The sequence below is a fragment of the Myxocyprinus asiaticus genome, chromosome 1 (genome assembly GCF_019703515.2).
Source record: "Myxocyprinus asiaticus isolate MX2 ecotype Aquarium Trade chromosome 1, UBuf_Myxa_2, whole genome shotgun sequence".
NCBI lineage: Eukaryota > Metazoa > Chordata > Actinopteri > Cypriniformes > Catostomidae > Myxocyprinus > Myxocyprinus asiaticus.
In genome coordinates this window covers 49,802,463-49,826,360 of record NC_059344.1, presented here as the reverse complement: position 1 = coordinate 49,826,360, position 23,898 = coordinate 49,802,463, and the positions used below count along the sequence as shown (strand labels likewise).

The 23,898-nt window shown below is 38.0% G+C and overlaps 2 protein-coding genes across 7 annotated transcripts in view; both read right to left on the bottom strand.

Moving 5' to 3' along the window:
* LOC127430823 (rho GTPase-activating protein 6-like) overlaps positions 1–2,062 on the bottom strand; it is a 50,425-nt gene extending 48,363 nt beyond the window's left edge. For 2 of the 5 annotated variants that reach the window (XM_051681094.1, XM_051681040.1), the window contains exon 1: positions 1,740–2,060. In XM_051681094.1, coding sequence (XP_051537054.1) covers positions 1,740–1,898 — 159 coding nt within the window. In that variant the 5' untranslated portion in view covers positions 1,899–2,060. Of the gene's footprint in view, positions 1–1,739 lie in introns of all 5 variants that reach the window. The other 3 variants (XM_051680965.1, XM_051681177.1, XM_051681340.1) reach the window with 3 other exon arrangements.
* A 4,470-nt stretch (positions 2,063–6,532) lies between these two features.
* The window catches only part of LOC127444520 (NHS-like protein 2), a 103,003-nt gene continuing 85,637 nt past the window's right edge, over positions 6,533–23,898 (bottom strand). Inside the window, exons 2-8 of one of the 2 annotated variants that reach the window (XM_051703917.1) lie at positions 19,740–19,892; positions 14,512–14,651; positions 13,779–13,968; positions 10,135–10,272; positions 7,329–9,827; positions 7,049–7,196; positions 6,533–6,857 (exon numbers count right to left, since the gene is read on the bottom strand). In XM_051703917.1, coding sequence (XP_051559877.1) covers positions 6,536–6,857; positions 7,049–7,196; positions 7,329–9,827; positions 10,135–10,272; positions 13,779–13,968; positions 14,512–14,651; positions 19,740–19,892 — 3,590 coding nt within the window. In that variant the 3' untranslated portion in view covers positions 6,533–6,535. The remainder of the gene's footprint in view (positions 6,858–7,048; positions 7,197–7,328; positions 9,828–10,134; positions 10,273–13,778; positions 13,969–14,511; positions 14,652–19,739; positions 19,893–23,898) is intronic. The other variant, XM_051703927.1, reaches the window with a different exon arrangement.

Below are 23,898 nucleotides of genomic sequence, written 5' to 3'. Positions count from 1 at the left end.
CTACTAATGAATGCTGATGAATATCTTGCTGACAGCAGAATTAAACAGAAGGGTACCCCTCCCCCCACCGCCCCTCACAGCAGCATATGGTTTTCATTATATTGCACACTGTCCAAGATGTTGTGTAATATTCACAGCAATTCCTTCAAATCTGTGTACTTTTCTGATACGCACTGTTTTGGAGCATGAAAGCAAATATTGAATTTGTGTTAGAATCATTTTCCAATCTTTTTCTTCTTAAATGGGCTTGCAGTACTAACGGATTTGACAACTAAGAGCTCAAGAATGATTGTGTGTGTGTAGCCTATGTTGGGTCATTAGCTCAGATGATGTGCAACACATTTAAATAATTTCGTGCTTTTTGGATAGGTTTTGCACAACTGGAGAAAAATCTAATAAATCAACAATTACAAACAAAGCAATTCATTCTACTTAAACTTCATTACTTGTCACTCAACAAAAACCCTCCACCGAAAGGGACTAATACATCACATATTGCTGGGACAGTTCTTGAGGAGCATCCTGGGTTAAGTGAGGAGCATCCTGGGTTAAGTGTCGGGCACAACAGCTAAAGGCTTTTCTTAGCTGCCACATTTTCATTTCATGGGACATGCATATCCAGGACTTGAACCTGTGATTTTTGCATAGTCAGCCAAGATTACCATTCACTCGCTGTCAGTAAAATGTACCAAAATTTTACCTTTAGGGGTACAATAGCTTGTCACTTGGGTAGTACCACCCACTGTACCTTTTTGACAGCATAAGGTGCTAATATGTACCCTTTTAGGGACAGATATGGTACCAATACTTAGCTACTTCACTACCACTACTTAATCACTCACTAAGTAATTAGTGATTAATGATTATATATTTAAAATCATTACATTATGATTATATAATGAGTTTTGTTGATGTTTGTTCTTACGTTCATCTTTATTGCAAGTGACTTGACTTAGTTGTCCAACAAAATTTAGATTTTTTTTTTTTACTGGAAATCACCTAAGATCAACCCATGGATCATAGTGCAGTTATATGGGCAGCTTGCTAATGGCATGTTAGCCTATATATGCTGACCCCAAATGGGTGATATTAATACGGATTAATACCGATATTGTTAATAATTAATACCACTCTAATTTCTCCTCACAAAATATACTCAAAAATATTTTAGACTATTTTTAAGATTTACACGTTTCAATTTCATAGCAAATTCGTCAAATTTAATTGTGTAATCTTTAACAAAATTAAATTAATAAAACGTAAAATATTTAGTTTTGTTTTTATTTATTTTTTTATGTTAAGATAACTCAATTCAATTTGATGGAGTTTTATTGTGAAATTGAATACCGTAAATCCTAAAATTATTTTTTTAGTCTAAAAAGAGAATAAATATTGCAGTGGAACAAGCCCTATGCAGGTTGCTTAGAGAAGGGCACATGTTTGAAAGCATGTGCAACTGATGCATGAGCCTTAGAAGGAAAATATAAACACTGTGCATTGACAGTATCACAAACCTAAAAGTAAATATAATTATTAAATATAAAACATAAACGTGAAAGTATAAAAAAAAAAAAAACTTACAGAATAATGACCCTGCAATGAATCTTGTACAGGTACTGTATTGCACTGTATTTGTATTGAATGAGTGCTGCAGAACACTGACTTTCAAAGAGGTTTAAGAGCGAAAATGTTCAGTCAACCAAAAATGTGCAAAAACAACAGGTTGTTCCCCCACTTACCACATAGTAGAACTGCATGTCCTGTCGAACAGGGTCCTCAGGCTGCATGACTGTGGATGAGTGTTTATCCGATCCCATGTAGAACAAAACTATTACACTCCCGGGGTAGACTCTTAGATCAGGTGCAAACACAACAAATAACAGCCCACTTTTTTTCATCAGTCAAACTCTTGAAAGAGGGAGTCAATCCATCTGTGGAGCAACTCCTGTTTATGGAACAATGGTGAGAGGTTCAGTGTCAGTGCTTCCTCTGTGTGTGTGTATCAGAGAAGTGATAGCGGCTCTTCCTGTGAAAGGGTGCTCTTTGAGTGTGTGTCTGTGTGCACTGCAGCTGATAAAATGCGAGCCCCTACACGCAGCACAGCAAAGCCTCTGCTGTGCTCTTAGACTGTCAACAACAGGAAATGTGCCGGTGGCAGCTCATAGTTTGACGAGCCTTCTTTCTGAGGCAGGACAAGGAAGCACTGGGAATGCTTTAGTATGGGCTGTGTCAGTGCCTGGGATCAGCTGAGAATTATCCTCCCATTCCAAACCTCCTGAACTGCGCATACCACAAAACAGTCTGAAGGTTACAGAGGAACTGTCAGTTCAATTCTGACTTGCTTTTATCTTAGTAGTAATTGTGGTAAGATAAGTGAACTTAGCTCCTTGAAGTTTTTGATCTGACTGAAATACAGGAATTGGCAGTCATGTGACACAGATGATCAGATTTTTAACATTTTCTGTGGTGAGTGTATCATCTTGAATGTGTGTTAAAACAAGAAGCAGTGATAATCCTGCAGGGTCTTTAAACATTCCCAATAATTTGCCTTTTCAACACATTTCATGAATGTCTCCCTATTATTTAGTTGACATTTAAAAAAAAAAAAAAAAAAAAAAATTATATTACAGTAGGTTGCAAGAGGCATACTCAAAAATTCCCCTCTGTGAAGACATACTGTATTTAATGCTCATAAATAGCACTTTTGTCCTCTGTGCAGACCAGTCATATCCAGTCATATTTATGTTTATTCATGATGTACAATAAGTAAACATAGCTATCATGTTTTTATTTTAATCAAACGATTAAAAAATATTGTAAAACAAAATACTATGAGAGAAATACTTTCTCTGACTAAAAATCACATTATAAGTATCACACTAATAAAATATATTTTGCATATGGGAATCAGTGTATTTCATATTTTGGACGTTTTTTTAGTTTTGGGAATAAAGTTGCAGAAGTTCTAAACAGCAGAAGAATGAAAATAACCCACCAGGGGGCAGTATTACTCAAGTTTCTCCTTATAGTAGAAGTGATTACGTAATTTTGTTGTGGAAGCAGTAATAGATTATTTGTGTTTTAATGGTACTTAATTCGAAAGGGAAATATAATTATCTTAAATCTCCTATGTTGCAGAAACAGAAAATACAGAAAATGTCACTCTATAAATTGATAAATTTCAAACAAAATAATATAGAATGAACAAACATATGTAAATATTCTGAGAGCTGTGTATACTGTAGTATGGTATGAAGTAGAGAAAACAACAGTCTGAAGAGTACTGTTATGCAATAAAAATAATTTATTTTAATGATATACATTTTACCACATAGGCAAGACATACGGCAGCTGATTAGAGATCTCACATCAACCTCATCATATCTGCTGGAGGGTGAGGTTTATAATATGCAGATTTTAAAATATGTCTTTCCAAGGATAAAATAACAAAAATATAATTCTCAGTATAATCTTGCCTTTTCACCTTGTCTTTCTTCTATTCCCAATGAATAAGGGCAATCTGAATTATTTTAAAGCTTTTCCTGTTCTGGCAATGTGTCACAATACTGAGAGAGCCTTTGTGCTGATCCAACACTGGAATACTAAAAGTCTTTGTTCAACTCAGTCTCATATTTACCTGCATGTACAACTTTGATAAAACTGTACTCCCATGTGTAATGTAAGGAGTTTGACTTGTAGTCAACTTGTGATGTCAGGAACTGATTAAAAGTTACTGGTTTGCTTCACAGCAACCAGATGGTGTGTGGCCGAGAGACAGCTAAGCCCCTCACAACACTTGCTTGTGTCAATTTTTTTTTTCTCTTATTTGGCACATTTTCATTTTTGTGCAGTAGATTTGTCTCTCCTCTGTATACCAAAAATGGATTCAGAATGAACTCCTGTTGGCTGTATGAGAGACAGAGAGAGAGAGAGAGAGAGAGAGAGAGAGAGAGAGAGAGAGAGAGAGGATTTAAGCAGAAAATGGCTTGAGTGAGGTGGAAGAACTGCAAACAAATTCTGAGAGAGAAATTCTCTGAGAAATTCATCCACAATTGGTGAATACCTTGTTTTTGCAGGTCACTGGTTCAAATGCTATTAAAGTGATTATTATAAAGTTTATCTCTCTAATGGATGCTGCATTCCCAGTAGTATAGCATAGCTCTCTGGGATGTACATTATTGATGCACAAGGCTTCTAACTGTCTACTAAGGTAAATTTATTGTGTTCTCTATTTTATTTTGCCCAAGTTATACCCATCTTTTCTCTGTCCCTCCCGCTCTCTTCTGCTTGTACCTGTGAGAGTACTTTTGACACTGATAGGGATAAGTACAGAGTACACAAGAGTAGTGATAAATATTATAGTAGTAAATTCTAAAAAGAGTAAAAGAAACTCTGCATACTTCTACGGAAGTGCAATACCAAGGCATTTAAAAACACAGAGGCTTCACGCCAGAGTACAAGGCAAATAAACACTGGTTGTCAGATTTTTTTTCATTCACTAAATATTAAAAACAATTGTCACACACTATTTTAATGTTGTAGTATTCTGTCTCTTTTTTCATCTTATACTTTTTATATTGTCTGAATACCTGACCGACAAGTCTGAGAAGATGACTCCATTTCAATCGTTCATGTGTTCAAGAGTTAGAACAGATTTTTGCTAAGTGCTTCCTCTCCTGGACTGCTGAGGGCACTCTGGCTCAATAGCACCAGTTTCTGTCCATTGTCTGATTGGGAGCCAGAAGAACACAGTCACATGAGGAAGGGGAACTTTATACGGAATGGTAAGAAGAAGCAGTCTTTGAATGCAGCTGCCTGTTGTAGATCCTCTGTCTGCAGTAGTCCCCAAAAATCCCATAATGATGGATGATGACAGATCAATTTACCACAGATGACCTTCTTGTGTTCTTGAGCAATTTACCATATGTGATCAAAATGTGAAAGTCTTTGTGCATTCAAACGTCGATCAGCAATCCCATCTTGCAGTGAAATGGAGGTAAACCATTAATTATTTATTATTTTTATTTTTTGGGTCAAAAAATGTATCTAAATACAGCACTGTTGAATTTTGCCTCAGTCTGTTCCTAACATTCACAGATGTTCACTGCCGGTGCTGACAGAAGATCAGGTCTGATGCAGATTTGATGCATAGTCTGAAATGGACATAAAGTGAGAAGCTTTGCACTTAGACGTGGATTAGAATGTCACCAAATATGTTGCAGCTTTATGAAATGATTTGGGATTGTGGTCTTCATACCTAGATCTTTTTTGGGGAAAAATATGAAGGCAAGAAAGAGAGATATCTGAATCAGGTCTTCTTTTACCATCCAAAGGAGCAACTCTCCTACCTGATACTTTGTGTTTTATAAAGTTAAATCTTTATGATGAGATTCTACACTGGGACCAGTAGCCATGATGGGTTTCCTGAGTTGGAAAGAAACCCCTGAGAGATTTAACACATTGGACAGCCAAGGCCAAACCATTGGCTCAGTGGTAACATTTACTGTCCTATTTTGCTGTAGCCCAATGTCCTCTCTTTGGTATTCCCTCATTTCGTATTGTCCACAAATGTTATTTTTAAAGATATATTTTGTGATATGATTTTGTTTTTTGTTGTATGTTGTGCACAAGCATAGCTATATGCTGTTTGTTTACACTTCTGGCAGTGTGGGAAGATCTATATATATTGTTCAGGTGTACTGCATGATGATGGTTTATTTGACCACTTTAATCCCTTGTGTGCTGTGAGCTTATAAAATAATAGTCAGTTTCCAAAGAATAGTCATAGATATGACAGCTTTTTGTCCATTTGTTTTTGATCAAGCAGTTCTGAAGTTACATTTTAGTATATATCATATATATATGTTTTGTTCAGATTAAATAAATTCCAGAAGACATTTACATGGCCTTTCATATCTTTTAAAAAAATAAATCAGGAAAAAAACAACAACAAAAAAACAAGGGAAAATAACAAATATAACCTTTTCTCTTGTAAACTAGTTTCTCTATTAGTGAAAGTGCTTCATTTTAAGGGGTACCAGACCTTTACCTTGCTTACAACCTCTGTGGAATATTTCTGACTCAAGTCATACACTCCAATTTCTGCAAGTTTGTGTCTGTTTAAACACAATTATCCTTCTAAGATACTTTCTAGTTCACCACTGCAAAAATGGGTTGAGCTGGTTTTGGTCACATATGAAGGCTGGGCTGCTAAATTATGTGAACAGTCTGAAAATATTCCTTGATGTCAGTTTCCTTTCAAGAGTTTCATCATCGCATTCAAATTTCCAGAACAGCATATGTGTCCATCTATGATGGAATTTTATAGCAGTGGTGGGCTCAGTTTCCTTTCATACAGACTATGCTCCACATCTTACACCATCAGTATGATCCCCTTGTTTGAAAGCAACAACTCAAACCCACTTCATTTCCAACAGCATGAGGTCTTTGTAAATTAAACCATTGAGATAGGCATTGGTGCATAACAGAAAACCAGCCACATTGATATCCTGCATACGGTTCTCTGCCACTGGAATCACTGGTCCTGTGGAGTATGTTTACTTGTGTTTGTTGCAGTCGCATCTGGTTGTGACTGGGAAAACTCGGTGACTCGTCTTGCCAGGGGGTTTGTGCTCTTCAGCAACTCCATGGCAGAGACTCGGGTCCCAGTGCTGGCCTTGCTGCTCCTTTTCTGAAGAAGAGCCATGAAGTTCTCATTCCGTGAGCTTGACCTAGGTGTGCTCCCATGGCTCAGAGTATGGAATTCTGTGCTACTGCTTTTCACAGGTGAGACCAGACACTGCCTGCTTCCAAAAGAATCAGCTGGTTCCTTGCGACCAAGAACTTTCCTTTTTGACCTAGGAAAACAAATACAAAAGTTGTTGTTTAATGTCATAGACGTTACTATGTTGAACAGTCAGTTTAATTATATCATAATATTTATTCATTATAACAACATCCTGTGAGAACAAATTGTGAGTAACTTTGGTCAGACAGAATCAGCTAGCCTAAATGGATCAATATAAATATTCAACTGCAAATTCTGTACCTGTGTATTATGGTGAAGAGGTCCTCAGTGGTGTGAGTTGTGGGTGTGTGGACAAATACATCATCGTCTGTTTCCTCAGTAATGTGCAGTTCTGTCTTGTCAACTGCAGAGTTGTTTTCATCCAATATTTCAGTTTCTGTGGGAGTTTCTATGGAGAAGCATTTTAAAAGAACACAAATTAAAGCATGAATTGGCTATACCACACTTATCAACTGTGAATCTGTGCATGAAGTGTTTAACTAATAATAAAAACAAATGTTATGAATAGATTTGTTTTTACCTGTTACTGTTTCTGCTGGATGTGTCTTCACTTCCATTTTATGATGAGAACCTGAATCTTTAAAACTGTCCTCTTCAACTACCACATCATTCTCCTGATTTTCAGGGATCTCATAACTTTCAAGGTTTTCATGGTTTCTATCTAATTTTTGCTTTGTGGGATGGTCTTGATCATCTTTATGAGAATCTTCCTCAGTCTCAGATGGTGGTGGACCTGTAGGTGACTGGGAGACACTGTTAGAAAGTAGTGTTTGCCTCTCTGTTCCACCATTAGTCTGGATACTTGGAGAGGGCAGAAGAAGGACATTGGGTTTTTTGGGCACTGGTGGGGGTACCTTGGGCTTCCTTTTGTCTAATTCTGCTAAACAGGATATGGTCATTCTACTTGGAAGGGTCTTACTTTTATCCTCTCTCTCTGGGCTACTTGGGGACGGAAGATCTTCTTCAATGGGAATCCCATGCTCCAGGTCAAACTCAGGAAAAAAAGGTACATGGCTGTGGAGTTGCTTTTGTGGGGTTATTACAGATGTGCTGAGTGGTGATTGAGCTGTTCTCTTAGGTTTGGGCTTTCTTACAACCATATAAATGTTACCCACAGGCATGGGTCGGTCCACAGGGGAAAATGGAGGAGATTCACTTGCCAGAGGGGATGATGAGGAAGATTTTAGCATCAAGTTCATGGGTCGTTTAGGTAGAGGTGGCTTTACTGCAACTGGTGGCTTAGACAGTTTTGCGTTAGAGGGGGTGATAGGTGGGCTAAGATCTCGACTCTGCTCTTCTTCAATAACATCAGAAGAACCATCAGGACTCTCTTCAAGTTCTGAGCGGCTTACTGAACGGAGGTGAATATTTTGCAAGTCTGTTGTGGTAACCATAGGCAAAGAAGACTGACTGGGGCTCAATTTGCCTGGTTTGTTGGCTGTAGATGTGTCAGAGTGGCGTCGGCTGGCTTTAGGCTTGGGTTTGATGGAGGACAGGTCCAGTTGGGAGTTTGCAGGTAGTTCAAAAGAAAGACGTGAGCGAGTCGATTTATCTTTCACAGAAGTTGCTGGAAGTGAAGATTTCCTCTCTGGAATCTTTGGGCGCATCTTGCATCCAACTGAATGTCCAGTGAGGAGGGTGTTTGATATAGTTGGGGTTGGTGTTTCAGACTGGCTTGAGTAGCCACTAGATGGTGACATGAGGCATGGGGGCTTGAAGGGGGATACCTTGGTTTCGGCCTCAACAGAGAGCTGGGAGGGAGATGTGGCACGTGAAGTTGAAGGTGAATTTAGGGACTCTGAGCTCCCCTGCACCTTTATGCACTCCATCACTGTAGTACCTGTGGCTGTACTTGAACCTGACAGTGAGCGGTAGGGATCATTGTTGGACTTCCACTCATTGAGTGGCCAGTGAGGAGGAAACTCAAGTTCTGTTTCCCTGGCAGGAGGCTGAGAAATATCAGAAGATGTCTCTAAGCTACTGTGGGCCTGGACTGTGTCCTCCTCAGGCTTTGCAATTAAGAACTCTGGCTGGAATGAATCTTGAATATGGTGATCTCGAGGGATAAATAGGCTCTTGGGTCTCCCATCTCTGAAATGCCCTTCTTTGGGGTAGGAACCCATGCCTCCAGCCTCTGACAGGTTTTTCATCAGGGATACACTACGTACTGGAGGAGGTGGCTTTTTCTTAGGTTTCTTTAGTGAAATACTGCGCAAACGTGTCCTCAGTCGGCCATCTGGATGAAAGTCTGAACCTGTGGTCACAGAAACATTGTCAGTGCTGGTGCTATCCTCCGAACTGTTGCTTGGATATAGCAGGGCATAACTTTCACTCTCTGGAAGGACAGGGACAGTCTCGCATGGAGAACATACAATATCTGCAGAGCAAAAAGATATAGAGTCTGTTGGTGTTGAAAGTGAACGTTCACGAAACCTGAAGAAATTCGATCGGGCTGATCTATTCTCCTGTTCACTTTTACTGTGGCTACTGCATGTGCCTGAAGTTGAAGTTTCACACTCTGTGTTATTACGTCTCCCGATAGAAACCCCACTCCCATGCGTCACTGTGTATACCCTGTGTCCACATGGTTCTGAGATAGAGGTGAAAGAACTAGAGTGTGACCCTGAGCTCATGGAGAGGCCTGAACTGGTCTGGGGTGGACACATTAGGCCACCTCCTTCACCTCCAGGTGTTAACATTCCAGTTTTAGATATAGGCTGCTTAGAAGCAGGGCTTGTAACGAAGGCATAGTTGTAGGAGTCATTCCAGGAAGGGGAAAAGGTGGAACCTTTTGGGCCATTCCAGGGGGGGCTGGGGCACATCACAGTGGCATGATCCATCATGCCTGATGGGGTCTTAGGGGATGGGGGGACACTGTGCTCCAGGTCACTTTGGGTCTTCCGAAGGGGAATCTGCTGTTGGCCTGTTTTCTCAGTGGTGGGCTCCAAAGATCTGGGTTGAGAAGCTCCAGGGGAACAGGCACCTTGTATTAGATCTACAGCAAGAATTTTGCCATCACCTAAAGACAAAATAGTTTGAACAATAGTTTAAAAATAAAAGTTAGTCCTTCATACTTGGATAAGACATAATGTTTGCAAAGATTATGAAAGGCCAAATTTAGAAAATTGTTAACTAGTAAAGAATTTGCAATCTGTGCGACCTGTGTGTTTGCCAAAGCCCCAGTGTGGCTCTAACAACCATAAGATTTTAGATTTATAAGTTACTTAAGGTAGAATCATTGGTCAGTGCCCATTGTCCTTTTCCTGCATATTACCTTTCGCACTCTGAAACCCTGTCAGTAACTTGCCTAACTTTCTGTTAGTCACCTTGGCAGTGCAGCGTGACATCAGGGCCTGCAACCACACTCCTCGGGCGACGAACGGTCTTTGGGTTGACCGCTGAATCAGTTCTAAAGGCGGCCCGGAGTTCGCTGTGCTGTGCGGAGTGCTTATCAAAGCTCTGGCCTGAGGCAAGATATGAGATACCAGCTGTCAGTCTAACTGACAGTCCTCAGTCAAATAAATGAAGTTATTTTTTATGTTCAAGCTTATATTAATAATGTTGTTATTATTGAAAACCTTACAATGTACATGTTGTGACTGGGCTGAAAAACATTTGCTATGACAGCCAAATCTGACTTAAGTAAAGGCATTGACAAGCATTTTGGCATATTTATGAATAAAAGTATATTATAGATAAAAGCAATAGCCAACATAAGATAGATGGTTTGCTGCAGACCTGATCATGGTGCCTGATTGATCTGAAGAAAGGAAATCAGACAATGGACACTGGATAATACATTAAAACAAGAGCTGAATATTGACTAAGCACAATCCAGTGGCAGATTTATTGACCTTCCTTCAATTACTATGGAACTATGAACTTGTAGCATTCTGCTATGCTGTTAGGAACTAAAATAAACTGCATTGGAGTGTGTTTAAACACCCAGTGCAGGTAGTAGTGCTGTCAGAAATTATCAACCATTTCACAATGATGAAAGGAACAGAATATAACATGCTAATTAAGCCCAGTTCTTTACATGGAGACTAATTAATTTATTTATTTTTGTCGAGATCCCAACATGTGATATGGCTTCTTTCATGAAAATGCCAAGTAAAAAAAAAAAAAAAAAAAATCTTTACTCATCTCTCCCTATTACTCACACCCATCTTCTCCATTTTTCTCTCCCTTGCTCACTCTATATCTGTCTCTCACTCTATGCAGCTTTTTCTGCGCCTCCTAGCTACACAAAAGAGGGAGAGCTGGATGTTGCCATGGCAACAGCTACCTGTTCATTATCTTTAGTGGGTGAGTAGCAGCACCACTTTGGGAATCAGACCCCAAGCTGTCTAAGAACAGCATCATCTGTGTTTACAGATCCAGCCACCTCTTTACTGTGTCTGGGCCGGAGATAGGAACAGGAAGGTAGTCAAAAGGGAGATTAGAGAAATGGGTGTGGGACAGCTGAGACTCACTTTTAAAAGAGTGGCAGCTTGAGAGAGGAGGTACAAGGACTGAAACTCTTCTGTGACGGGCACTGTCAAGACATCCTTATAGACTCAGATGGGAAACGGAGCATAAAAACTGAAGAACATGGTTGTCGTGATGAAGATGATGATAATATGATTTATCGAATCAAAACGGATTATTTTGCAAGATCAAAAACATTAGCATCAAACATCTTGTGACCTAGGACCATTCACATTCCTTGCTGGGGAGACATTCAATGTACTCAAGCATTACAATTAGGTTAATAAATTACTATTGCTCAGATGTCCATGTCATGCCCGAGTTATTTTTGTACCCCCCAATTTTTTTATTTATTGTTTTTATTGTCAGCTGAACACAATAAATTAGCACTGGGTAAAAAAATAAATGCATCACGCTTTTCACTAGAACGATCTTGATATCGATTCTTAAATCCCAAGATCCATCTTTTACTCTATGTGCAACCCTCTACTACAATGAAAAGAAATCACTCGCATTTGCAACCAAATTCTGCGCTATGCGATTAAATGTTTATGATTAGCCACTGGTTAGTAAATCTTCAGATATCACTCACCAGTGATTGTGTGCTATAGTGGGGAAAAAGTTTAGCACAGAGTTGAGAGTGGTTTGACTCGTTCCGTGAATGTCCAAAGACGAGATCCACGCAATTAATTTGTCATTGAATATGGTACAACGGGACTAAAGGCTCCACGGGGTAAAAGGCTCCTTTGATTTTACTTTCTCCAGAAACACTAAATAGCATATAAAACTATCACAGAACTTTCCTAAACAACTGTTTGACACTATGAACTGCAAAATTGTCCTCTTCCATGAGATCATTGTGTGTAATGTCTGAAATTTGATTTTGAGGCAATCTGATCTAATATTTAAATTTTTTTAAATGTTGTAAATGTAGCTAATGAAAATCATGGATATTATCACATTTATTTTGAAACCAAATACATATGTCATTTTCAATTTTGTTCAAGGTGTTTCTATAATTTTTTTTTCTTTAAATTCAATAACTGTCCAATAAGTTAAAGGATAGTATTTGGGGTAAAAAGCCCACCTGTTGCAGGGGCTAAAGGCCCCTATTAAACCCAATGCTTTTCTTAAGTGAGGGGAATAGCTCTGATATGAAGAATGTTCAAAGTGTGCTCACATTGACCGATCCATTCACAATGGAGATTAATTTGTTTATAGAATATTGAAATGTCAAATGTAATTGAAATGAACAAGAAATTACACACCATTTTTTGAAGTGGTTATTTTGAATAAGCATTATCTTTTATTATTTGTTACTCAAAAAAGCATCTAGCTGTCTCAAAAGTATTTGCCTAAGTTGACAAACTCTGCTCTATAACTATTGCAGTGGTATGTACACTATATCAATATAACCCCCTGGGGACTTTTTACCCAAATCGAGGGAGCCTTTTACCATGTGGGGTAAAGGCTCCCTCGCCACTTTTTTATTTTTATTAATTGTGCTCAAAACAACCTTCTGTTGTTATTTCTTTTAACACAAATTATGTTACTCCATCAATATTCAATAAAAATAAATGTATTTCTTGAATCTTGAGACACTTTGTGACCCGAAAAAAAGCTAATTTTCCTTAAGGTGTGCGTTTGGGCCCCGTTGTACCCTAATGTCTCTTTTAATACCCTTTCTGTTCTTTACAGTCAGTTGTTGATTAAAAACAACAAAAAAGAAGCATTTAATTCTAATCATGCATAGTACAGATGAGGTAAAGCCATTTGAGTCCTTTGTCATTATCATGCTCATTTACAGACGCGCTATACAGAACTTGCAGTTTTCTTAAAGAGAGAGTACCGTTTATTTTTTTTTAATTTTTTTTTTTGCACGTTCAACAAATCATTTTAAATGGTTGTAAATAGTACAAATTAGGCATATAAACAATAAACGTAACAATATAATATATGCTATATAATATATTTTCTGATGGAATACATGGATTTGTTCATTTTAAAGCTAAAATGATGAACAACTAGTAAAATATAATTAGTCAATTTATATTTTGTAATGTACCTAATTTGAAGGTCCCCTGTGTAATTAACAGCATTATCTGGCAGAGAATTTCTTTCATATGGACACAAAGTGGACATTATAACTGAAATATACCTATAATAACCGATATTGAATAAAATCTTATTGAAATCAGAATCAAATCAAACTGAGAGCTTGTGAATCAAAATCAAATCAGGAAATCTGTGTCAATACCCAGCCCTACAATAAATATTCTCATCCTGGGATATGCACTCATTCCATAAAGATTTTTACATTTAATACGGCTACTAAATTAGAAAAATATCTGTAAAACATTTAGCAACAAAGTTCTAACACATAAATTTACACATCTATTAAAACACACAAAACCAGGCAAGGTATGTTAGACTTTAAAAAGATTGAGCCAAAACTCACAGATATCATCAGCATGAGACAGAGAGTATGATTCAACCTTACCTGTGATGTCAATTGGGACAAGGTGAGCAGGAGTGTGTCGACCCAGGTGCCAGCGAGGTTTCTCTGCAACAGGGGGATTCAGTGAGGCATTCCAGCCTAGAAGGGACCTCTCTGAACCGCATTGGGTCGGGTCCTGCGCCCGGACCCCTAATGTTGTGGTCTCATCCTCACACACTTGCTTATTTGCAGGCTAAAGAGAGAGAAAATGAAAGTGTGTATAGAAACTATTGTAAGTGTTCACAATTTGTTTTATAACCCGAATAAATTCCTGACAATTTCTAAATGTGGATTTTGAGGTTCATTTTGAGGTGTATTTAAGTACACATCTGCATGTATTGCAGAGCTGGTCAGTTTATGTAAATGGTATAAAGTACAAGTTAAAGATTATTTAATTTTCTTTTCAATGAAACTTTTTGAAGGGGGTTTAGCAGAGGATGATCAATTGGCAGGATGTTTAAACTAATGATTCAAGTCTGAGAACTGGTTTTATGGTTAAAAGCTCAGAACCGCCCACACAGAGAAGTCTGAAGCTGTTTTCACTCAGGGGACAAACCACATCTAATTAGATTTACAAACTTTATACAAAGCATTAATGCTTCTCATGACCAAAATGAGTTTGTTGGTGGCACACGTCAAATTCCATTACGTTGAAAGTGCTCAATAAAGCTCAAAGTTAGTCCTCAACTCTAGCTATCAGTTTGAGAGCAACCAAGACAGCATATAAGTTAATTACCACAAAGACGAACTCCGTCTTCTTGTTGTTGAGTGAGGAAGGAGATCGGCTGAGAGTGGTTGACGTGTCCTCGAAGCTCTGAGAAGTGTGTCTGAATGTCTGTCCTGTTACTCTGCTATCATCTAGTTGCTCCTCAAAATCTGAGTAGACACACACATGAAATGGTTGTTTTAAAGTTAGGAACAGCACTGAGAGACATGCTGTTGAAAGAAAAGAGTATTAATGAACTCTCTCTCCCTCTCTTAGTCAGAAATGTTTCCTATGGCTTTTGTAAACAGGACGATTACCATTTCATTCAGTCCAAGGACACCCCTCAAAAGACCCCACCCCATTTTTGTTGCCATTCTAATCCCCCCAAAACATTCCCTTTTAACCCCTCCCACTGCGCACGCACACACACACACACACACACACACACACACACACACACACACACAGTCAACCACTTAAAAGCCTCCAACCTTTACCATTCAGTTAGTGTGTCTGTATGAATGTGTGATGGTGTTTTGGGGGGATATGCTCCCTCTGTTCCCAAACTTGGATACCACACTCTTAGAGTTGGGGTTGCCTAGCAATGGCGGGCTGTCTAAGACAATGGCATACCTCCGGAGTCAACAATAGCCCCAAGCCCCAAGTTTAGCCACATTGAGTCCTCTTCACATGCTGGAACAGAACATAACAAGGCACTAAAGACTGAAGTGAAATCCTAAACCTCAACTAAATACGAGTGAAACTGCAGCACATAGTTAAACTATAGCCTACAGCTGTGCACTGACACATGCACAATTTCTGAATATGTTTTGCCATTTTATTTAGCACGCAGAAGGCATGCACACACTTCTATTCCAAGAATGATGTTTGACCAGATGGATTTCAAATTACCACACAAATAAGTTACACAGAAAGACACTTCTTCAGTTAGCCTGAGACCTCAAGTTAGCTGAAAGCACTGCACAGATATACATTATGGGATCAAATAATGTAATCTGAAGTGTAAAATCCCATAGAAAGGAAAGCAAAATATAAAAATGATGGTTGTGTTGTGGAATGCATTTTGGATATTATTTCATTGCAGCTATAACAAGACCAAACTCCAGCAAACACAAGCCAAAATGCATAGCATTCTAAACACAAACCACAAAGCAAATTCTTCTTTAATATACATAGCTATTCTCACTTCTCCAAACCCTCTGTTCCATTAAAACAACAAACTTCCAACTTAATCCACACCATCTTAAAAAGTTCTGCAAAGTGGCTCATGTTAATTTTAAGACTTAAGCAATGCAGCTGAGAAAACTGCAATAGATGCAGCCAATGATTTACCCATTCAAACTAACATATTACAAGCAATGCAGAAGAAACTAAACTAGACAATCAGAACTCACCAGAACAGCGTTTGATTCATGTCAGTCTTTGTGGAAGGGGAGACTTCAAACAGCAATGTCAAAACTTTAAAGATGTGTGAGAGAGTATAAGAAGCAACATCAAATTGTGAGTGTATTTGTATATGTGTGTCAAGGTATTTCAGAGCCTCCCCTGCCTCCCTGACCAGATATTGGGCCAGTCAGCAAAACAAATGGGACTAAAAAATCAGCCAATCAAATGGCTTGTCTAGACAAGATCCCAACCACTCAAGCGTGTAAGCTTCCACGGCGGCCATGAATGACCTCAAAACATCCCCAAACAAGATGCTCACTGAAAATCACCCATTTATTAATTATGGGTCACTCCTTTTCTTTTGTATGCAGGAAAGAAATGGAAGAGGTCAAGAGTAACAATGCCCCTTTTCTTGTTGATTTGCCCCTTTCATTTGTTCTTTGTTTCTTGTTCATAATTGAACACACATTATTTATGAGCATTTTGGGAGCTTGTCATTGATAAGCATAGCTGGGTCTCTTAGTTTGATAACATACTGTAACAAGAGTAGGGTTGGGAACCAAGAACCGGTTTTTATTGGGAACCGGTTTCATTTAAAAAATAAATAAACCGGAACTGTCTGATTTTCATGACTTTTGGTTCCACTAACAGTTCTTCCGTTAACATGCATTTTTCTATTATGCAATTTTTGACTGATGCGGGCAGAACATCATGCTAAAATACTCTGACACTGTTTTCTGCTGTGCAATTCAGCAGCAGCACTGCCTCTCTACTACTTAAATCTACAGCATGAAACACACAGGGCAACCAGTGTTGTCCAGTTACCGAACTAATGACTTCCGTCATGTCCAGCTTGAAATGAACCAAGAACTGTTCCTGTGTTATGTAATGTTGTAGATGAGGCTCCGGACACTTAAATCAGGCAGTGCAGTTTCTGATTGGCTTATCATATGACAATGTGTAGTTGAAGATAGGCCTACACATTATGAATTTGTTGTAATCAGTCAATTTTATTGACTGAAATGAAATATTTTGTTTGTTTAAAATTGTATTTAATATACTGTATAGTTAACTGTAGGAGCAATTATTGGATTGCATTTATGTCAATAAAAAGTCTTTGTAAAGTCATTCAAATGTCTGTGTAAACAGGTTTACAAGTTTTTTCAAGAATTGTATTAAATTTACCTCTGATTTGTAATATCTGCTCTGTTAAGGTCCATAAAATGCATGTGAATTGGTGCCAACATTTTGAAGCTCCAAAAAGTACATATAGCCATCATAAAAGTCATCTATACAACTGGATCTGAAGTAAAACACTAGGTGTGTTTAAGAAAAAGATCAATAGTTAAAACTTTTTTAACTATAAAATTTTGCTTACACCCAGCTCAGTCATGAGGGTTGAATACACACAGCTTCTCGCGTGACATAAGCGTTTTGGAAAGTTCAAGCGAAAACTGACACGTGAAATACGAAAAATATGGAAGCACAGTGTTGTTTACAACAGAGGAGCATAGATAATCATATATATAGATGCCTCATTCAGCTGGTTGGATGGTCAACTGCAGCGCCATCTTGGAATGGTGAACAAGTAGAGCAGTTTGAATCGGTTTGAATGCAAGTGAATGGAGGAGATGCCTCAGACCGAGCTCCAGAACGTTGCACAAACTGCTTTTGTGTGGAAACAGTCTTGTGGTCCATAGAAGCAGCTGCTAATAAGGTATCTACGTATGAATATTTATGCAGAGGAGGCTTTCACGCTTACATCACGCAAGAGGCAGTTTGAGCTCTACCCTCGTCAACGTGCAAACCATAGCTGGCCAGAAGTGAAATTTTTTAGTAAAAAAAGTTTTAAATATTGATCTATTTCTTACCCCTAGTGTTTGCTTCAGAAGACATTAATTAATCTACTGGAGTATGGCTATATGTGCTTTTGGAGCTTAAAAAATTTGGCTCCCATTCACTTGCATTTTATGGACCTACAGAGCTGAAATATTCTTCCAAAAATCTTAGTTTGTGTTCTGCTGAAGAAAGAAATCTATACACATCTGGGATGGCATGAGTAAGGTGAGTAAATGATGTGAGAATTTCTATTTTTGGGTGAACTATTCCGTTAATGAAACCGTTAAGGAACTGGAATCGTTAAGAGGAATCAGAACCATAATAGTTAATTCCTTACAATCCCTATCCCTAAACATCAATGGTATAGCTACTGATAAGGACAGGATAAAATGATGTTTTCTGATGTTTTCTCAAATATCATCTGCAAATTAATTCCATGAGAAATCATGAAATTTTTTAACAAATAATAAACAAATGAATACTGTATATACAACATAGATGCAACTAACAGCATATTTGCATATACACCTCACTGGCAAATATTCATAGACTCTCTAGCCAAATAGCCTCAAGCAGTTGATTGGGCCGCTAAGGACACGCCAAAATAGCGCCAATTAGGCTGTAGGTAAAATTACACTTTTGTTTGTAACTAGTTAATTTTTCCAAAACAAGTCCTCTGTTTACAGCACTTTTGATTAGACAGCCCTCAACTGTCAAATATATTTAACTTTAAAATGACTTCATCCAACAAAACAATCACACTTTCATATTAAATATGACCGTACTAAACTCCTCTCCAAATTTCAATGTTCCTAAAAGTGCAATGAATAAATATCCATGACAGGTGTTTGGTCTGTGACAACAGGATCATAACCACCATAGACAGACAGTATGTTTACAAGTACTTTAAAAGTTACATTTCGGTCGGACTAAAACAATAATTCATCTTTTTAAAATGACAAGTAAACTTTTTACTCCAACTGAAATTGTCCGATTTGTGTGAAATCTGACTAACAGACCTAGAAAATGCAATTGCAGCTTGACTTTGTCCAGCACGTTAATGTATCCATGTAAATTGGTCATTAGAATTGTGTGCAAGCTCTGAAAAACAATGGTGACGCTTAACGTGTATTTAACACTTCCTCAAATATTAAATTACGCATTGTGTCATGTATGCTTGGAAAGACAGATGAAGACTGTAGCTCATATTATAACTGCACATGTAAACGTACAAGGACCCCCAATATTCACATTAGTGGTTCAATAACAGATTTTTAAACTTTTACTTTCGATCCCCCAAATCTTGAATAATTGGTTACATCCTTGAATGGCAGACAGGCAAATGTAAAAGAAAAATTGCTGTTTATGCACATAGCACAGCGCCACACATTTGTAAACACTGACCACCCACTCATTGTTGTTTAAGCAACAGCTGCCCAGTCAGTCTGATACAGATCTTACACTAGAATGGCAACTCCAACTCTATAAATACATATTAATTTAGGATATAAAAAAATAAACAAATAAAGATGATGCAACTTGTACAGCCACACACACACATACACAGTGTCAGGAGTCGTCAACATTGATACTGCATATTCATTCAGTAAAGAATGAAATGAACAGAGAAAGTGTAACAGTGCATTCTCTTTAAATCAAAATTAATCTAGTGGATCATAAAGAGGGCAAAGTATGAGTCAGAGATAGAGAGAAACATTAGAGGCAGAATGAAAGGAGATGAGTGGAGGGAAAACATGAGGATGCACAGTGGAATAGAAAGACAAATAGTGCCTCGCTCATACGCGCTGGGAAACGTATAACTGGAATGACAGTGGAGAACATTCGCAGACAAAACAAAACGAACACGCACACCCATGTCCACAGAAAAATTAAAACACATATGGAAGACTGATTCAGGCAGACGATCAAGGGGTGGGATTCTGCAAACCAGCTACACGATCTCTCCTGGTACCAAAACACACAGACAAACAGCCTATAGCTGACTCTCTTACCTTGCAGCAGACTCTGAAGGTTCAGCTGAGCCTCCTGGTGCAGCTCCTGCACACACTCCGGCCTACTCCACGAGCCGAACACATTCACATGCTGTTGCCATGACGATTGGAAGTGGGCTGTTCGTTTGCTCTCTGAGTCCAAGTTGGTGGTTGCTGGCAGAGAGAGAGAGAAAGGGAGGGAAGAACAAGAGATGCAGATAGGAGGAGAAAGTTAGAGCAAGAGAAAGGAAGAGAGAGAGAGAGAGAGATGCGGAAAGGAGGGAGGGGAGGGAAGAGATACATAAATAAAAACTGATAGAATTTGCATACAGTATCTTATTCTATATTTGCATACTATGACAGCAGAGAGGTGAAGACTTGCTACGGGAGGGACTGTGTACAAGCTTTGCATTCAAAGGGCTGCGATCTCGTAATCATCACAATTAATTTATTATAATCCTAACATGTTTTTCGGTCCTATCCAGGCAAATACAAATCAAGATGTATACCCAATAGAAATGGCATGCTAATATTAGTCTGTTTTGAGCTTTTATTGAACAGATGTTTGGTTTTTGTGGTTTTGGTTTTGTTCACGGCAGAGCTTCAGTAAGTTTTGACAACAATGTGAAGTGCGCAGATAAATATTGTTAACATAGTACATTATAGGCGGCTGAACTTTGAGACTATTTATTTATTTTATTTCCAGATTTGTCCAGTAAGTCCAACTTACAGAAAATGTTTTTATTGCGACTGATAACCTATATATTAGCCAAAGAACAACATATTTTCCTTACAACCAGTAGACCTCATTAAAAGTAACGGCATCTTTCATTTTTAATAGGAATGACAACGATTAGTAAGGTTGATTTCCCCAAAAAGTAAAAACACTGTGGCACTGTGGCATCAAAAAATTTCTGTCCGTTTGAGTATCCCAAACAAAACAGCAACATTGACTCAACCAATGGCATGTGTTTAGGTGGGACTATCTGTTTGTCATACCAATGTAGATAGGGGAGTGTTCAGGAAACCTGGTGTTCAGGAAACCTTTTTGAAAACAATCAAAATTTTGACAATTTTGTTTGGTGATGCAAGTGTCATAGAATATACACACTTTAAAAGGGATAGTACACCCAAAAATAAAGATAATAATTTCTTCACTCTCATGTTGTTCAAAACCCTTATGACTTGGAACAGAAAAGGATTTGGAACAGAAAAGAGATGTTAGGCAGAGTGACAGCCTCAGTCACAATTCACTTTTATTGCATTATTTTCCCATAAAATGAAAGTGAATGTCACCAAAAAGAAAGTCATATGGGTTTAGAACAACATGCAGCAAGGGTGAGTAAATTACAGAATTAATATTTTTGGGTGAAGTATTCCTTTAATGCAACCATGTGTACTGTAAAATCATTCTTTTTTATATTATATATATATATATATATATATATATATATAATAAACTTGAGTCTGTATTTAAAGCTTACTGCCAAAGAGAAGACACTGATAAAAAAAGACTGATTACTTATCTCCCGAGAGGTTAACTGAACACACTTAATTACAAGTTCAGCTCTAGTTCTCCAAGAGGAAATTAATATGCTATTTCTTTTTTTTTTTCTTTTTTTGCTTTGCCTTATTTTTAAAGTATAGAGATAAAATTCAGGGTACCGAAATTTTGCTTGAAAATGCTGTTGAAACAAATATACAGGTGGTGGGAGGTGGAGCCCAGGCTGATCCATTCTAGACTAGTATCCATTTATTGCATGTACTGTATATACAGTGCATGTTGAACAAACAAACCCAGGCTAAATATACTCTGTTGTTCCATAAAACTTTCCATTTGAGTTTGGCCCTTCACCAACGTTGGCTTATGGCTGAAAGCCTCATGCCAATAAAATATTAAAAAATAAACCAAAGTATAACACCTTTCAAAGTCTTCACTCCTCATTACTTTGTAAATGGGTCAAACAAAGTTGTAATATGGAAATTGTCTCATGTCTAAGGTCTATTGTAAAATCTATCTTTCCATGTTTCCTTTTGCTGCTCCACCATCTGAACTCCCCTGTAGTCAGTCACATACATGCTACACTTAATTAGCCCAATAATGTATACTCACCTTCATTAGCACCTGATTAACTTACATGAGATGATCTTTGAACTCCAGGACATTAAACATGACACAGCATCTCTTCACCAACACCCTTACATCCTAATTCTAATGACAGTGGCCATGTGTAGGCCTTTGTTTAGAGTCAACGTGAAACCCTTTTCGCAACCTATCTGTAATGTGACGTATTTCAGATATAACTGGATAATCACATTGTTTGGGGGCCTGGGTAGCTCAGCGAGTATTGACGTTGACTACCACCACTGGAGTCACAAGTTCGAATCCAGGGGGTTCTGAGTGACTCCAGCCAGGTCTTCTAAGCAACCAAATTGGCCCAGTTGCTAGGGAGGGTAGAGTCACATTAGGTAACCTCCTTGTGGTCGTGATTAGTGGTTCGCAATGGGGAGCGTGGTAAGTTGTGCGTGGATCATGGAGAATAGCATGAGCCTCCACGTACGGAGTCTCCGCGGTGTGTCATGCACATCGAGCCACGTGATAAGATGCGTTGATTGACGGTCTCAGAAGCGGAGGCAACTGAGACTTGTCCTCCGCCACCCGGACTGAGTTGAGTAACTGTGCCACCACGAAGATCTACTGAGTAGTGGGAATTGGGCATTCCAAATTGGGGAGAAAAGGGGGATAAAAATGTAAAATTATATTATATATATATATATATATATATATATATATATATATATATATATATATAAAAATAACTGGATAATTAACAAGAAAAATGTAGGGCAGGACTTGATTTTATCCATTAGGAATTAACTGGATTGTGAAAATTGGGCATTCCATTCCAAAATGGAGCCAGACTAAAATGGCATAAACAGCTTTTTAAATAAAATAAATAGGTATTTGGCTATTGGTTAACATTATCCAATAGTAGGGCAGAAATGATTAGTCACCTGATTGATGAGAGGAAGAAAACCCACCTCACCGTCCTGCAGGGCCATAACCATAATATACATTGTGTGGACAAGTCCCCCCCAATAATCAGATATGACTAAACTGTCCCAAGGACAGTGTCTTATATTTTTTAAGCAAATATTATTAGGAAGTAATTTACAATCAATTTAAGATTTTCTAAATAATTTATGTCTTTAATTAATTCTGAATTTTGTACAGCATCTCCTAAGAGTCTTCTTTTATAAGAGACCTTGTCAGGTCTGTGCTCAAAAAAAACGATCCAACAGTTAGAGAAGTATTTCACCTAAAAATGGAAAATGTACTTTTACTCACTCATTTACTCATCCTTAGGTCACACTTTATATTAGGTGGCCTTAACTACTATGTAATAACATTAAATACACACAAGACTATGTATTTGCTGTGTAACTACATGTTGTTCATACAAGTACATAGTAGTTAAGGCCACCTAATATAAAGTGGGTCCCACCCAAATGTTGTTCAAAACCCATGTTCTATTATCTTTTCTTGGAACATAAAAAATTGATATTTTAAGCAGCTCTATTCCCCAGAATAACAGTTTTAGTGAGCAGGAGCAGTCAAGCTTCAAAAAGGACAAATCCTATAAAGCACTATTAAATTTCAGTATAAAGACATTCATCATCAGTGATGAAAAGAAATTCAAATTATTCGTCTTTTCTTTGAGACAGCACAAAAAAGAAAGAAAAGATGACTGAAACAGACAAATTTCTAGCAATGCAGAGACAGTGTTTGTCTTGTACTGTGTGAACTTAAAAAAACAAAAATGATCAAATTTTGGGCCTTTGTCGCATTTAAAGCCTTTATTCAGAAAATTATTGGATTCGGTGCCTTTACTATTTTAAAGGACCAAGGAGGACCATTATATATGTGACCTCAACATCCGTGACTGCCCACCCCCAAAATGGTTCAAGACATGGTTAAGGCCTTACAGTCCAGATGCACTCCAACCTTTCCAAACAGTTTAAGATGACATACATAGATTGCAAAGTATGAGAAAATTATACAAAAATACAAAATAAGCAAATACAGAAGCACTCTCATTGTGAAATAAAGAGGAGCCAGGGCTGACATTCCACTGAAGCAAAACTTGCATTTCAGAGCGTCTTTTTTTTGTTTTGTTTT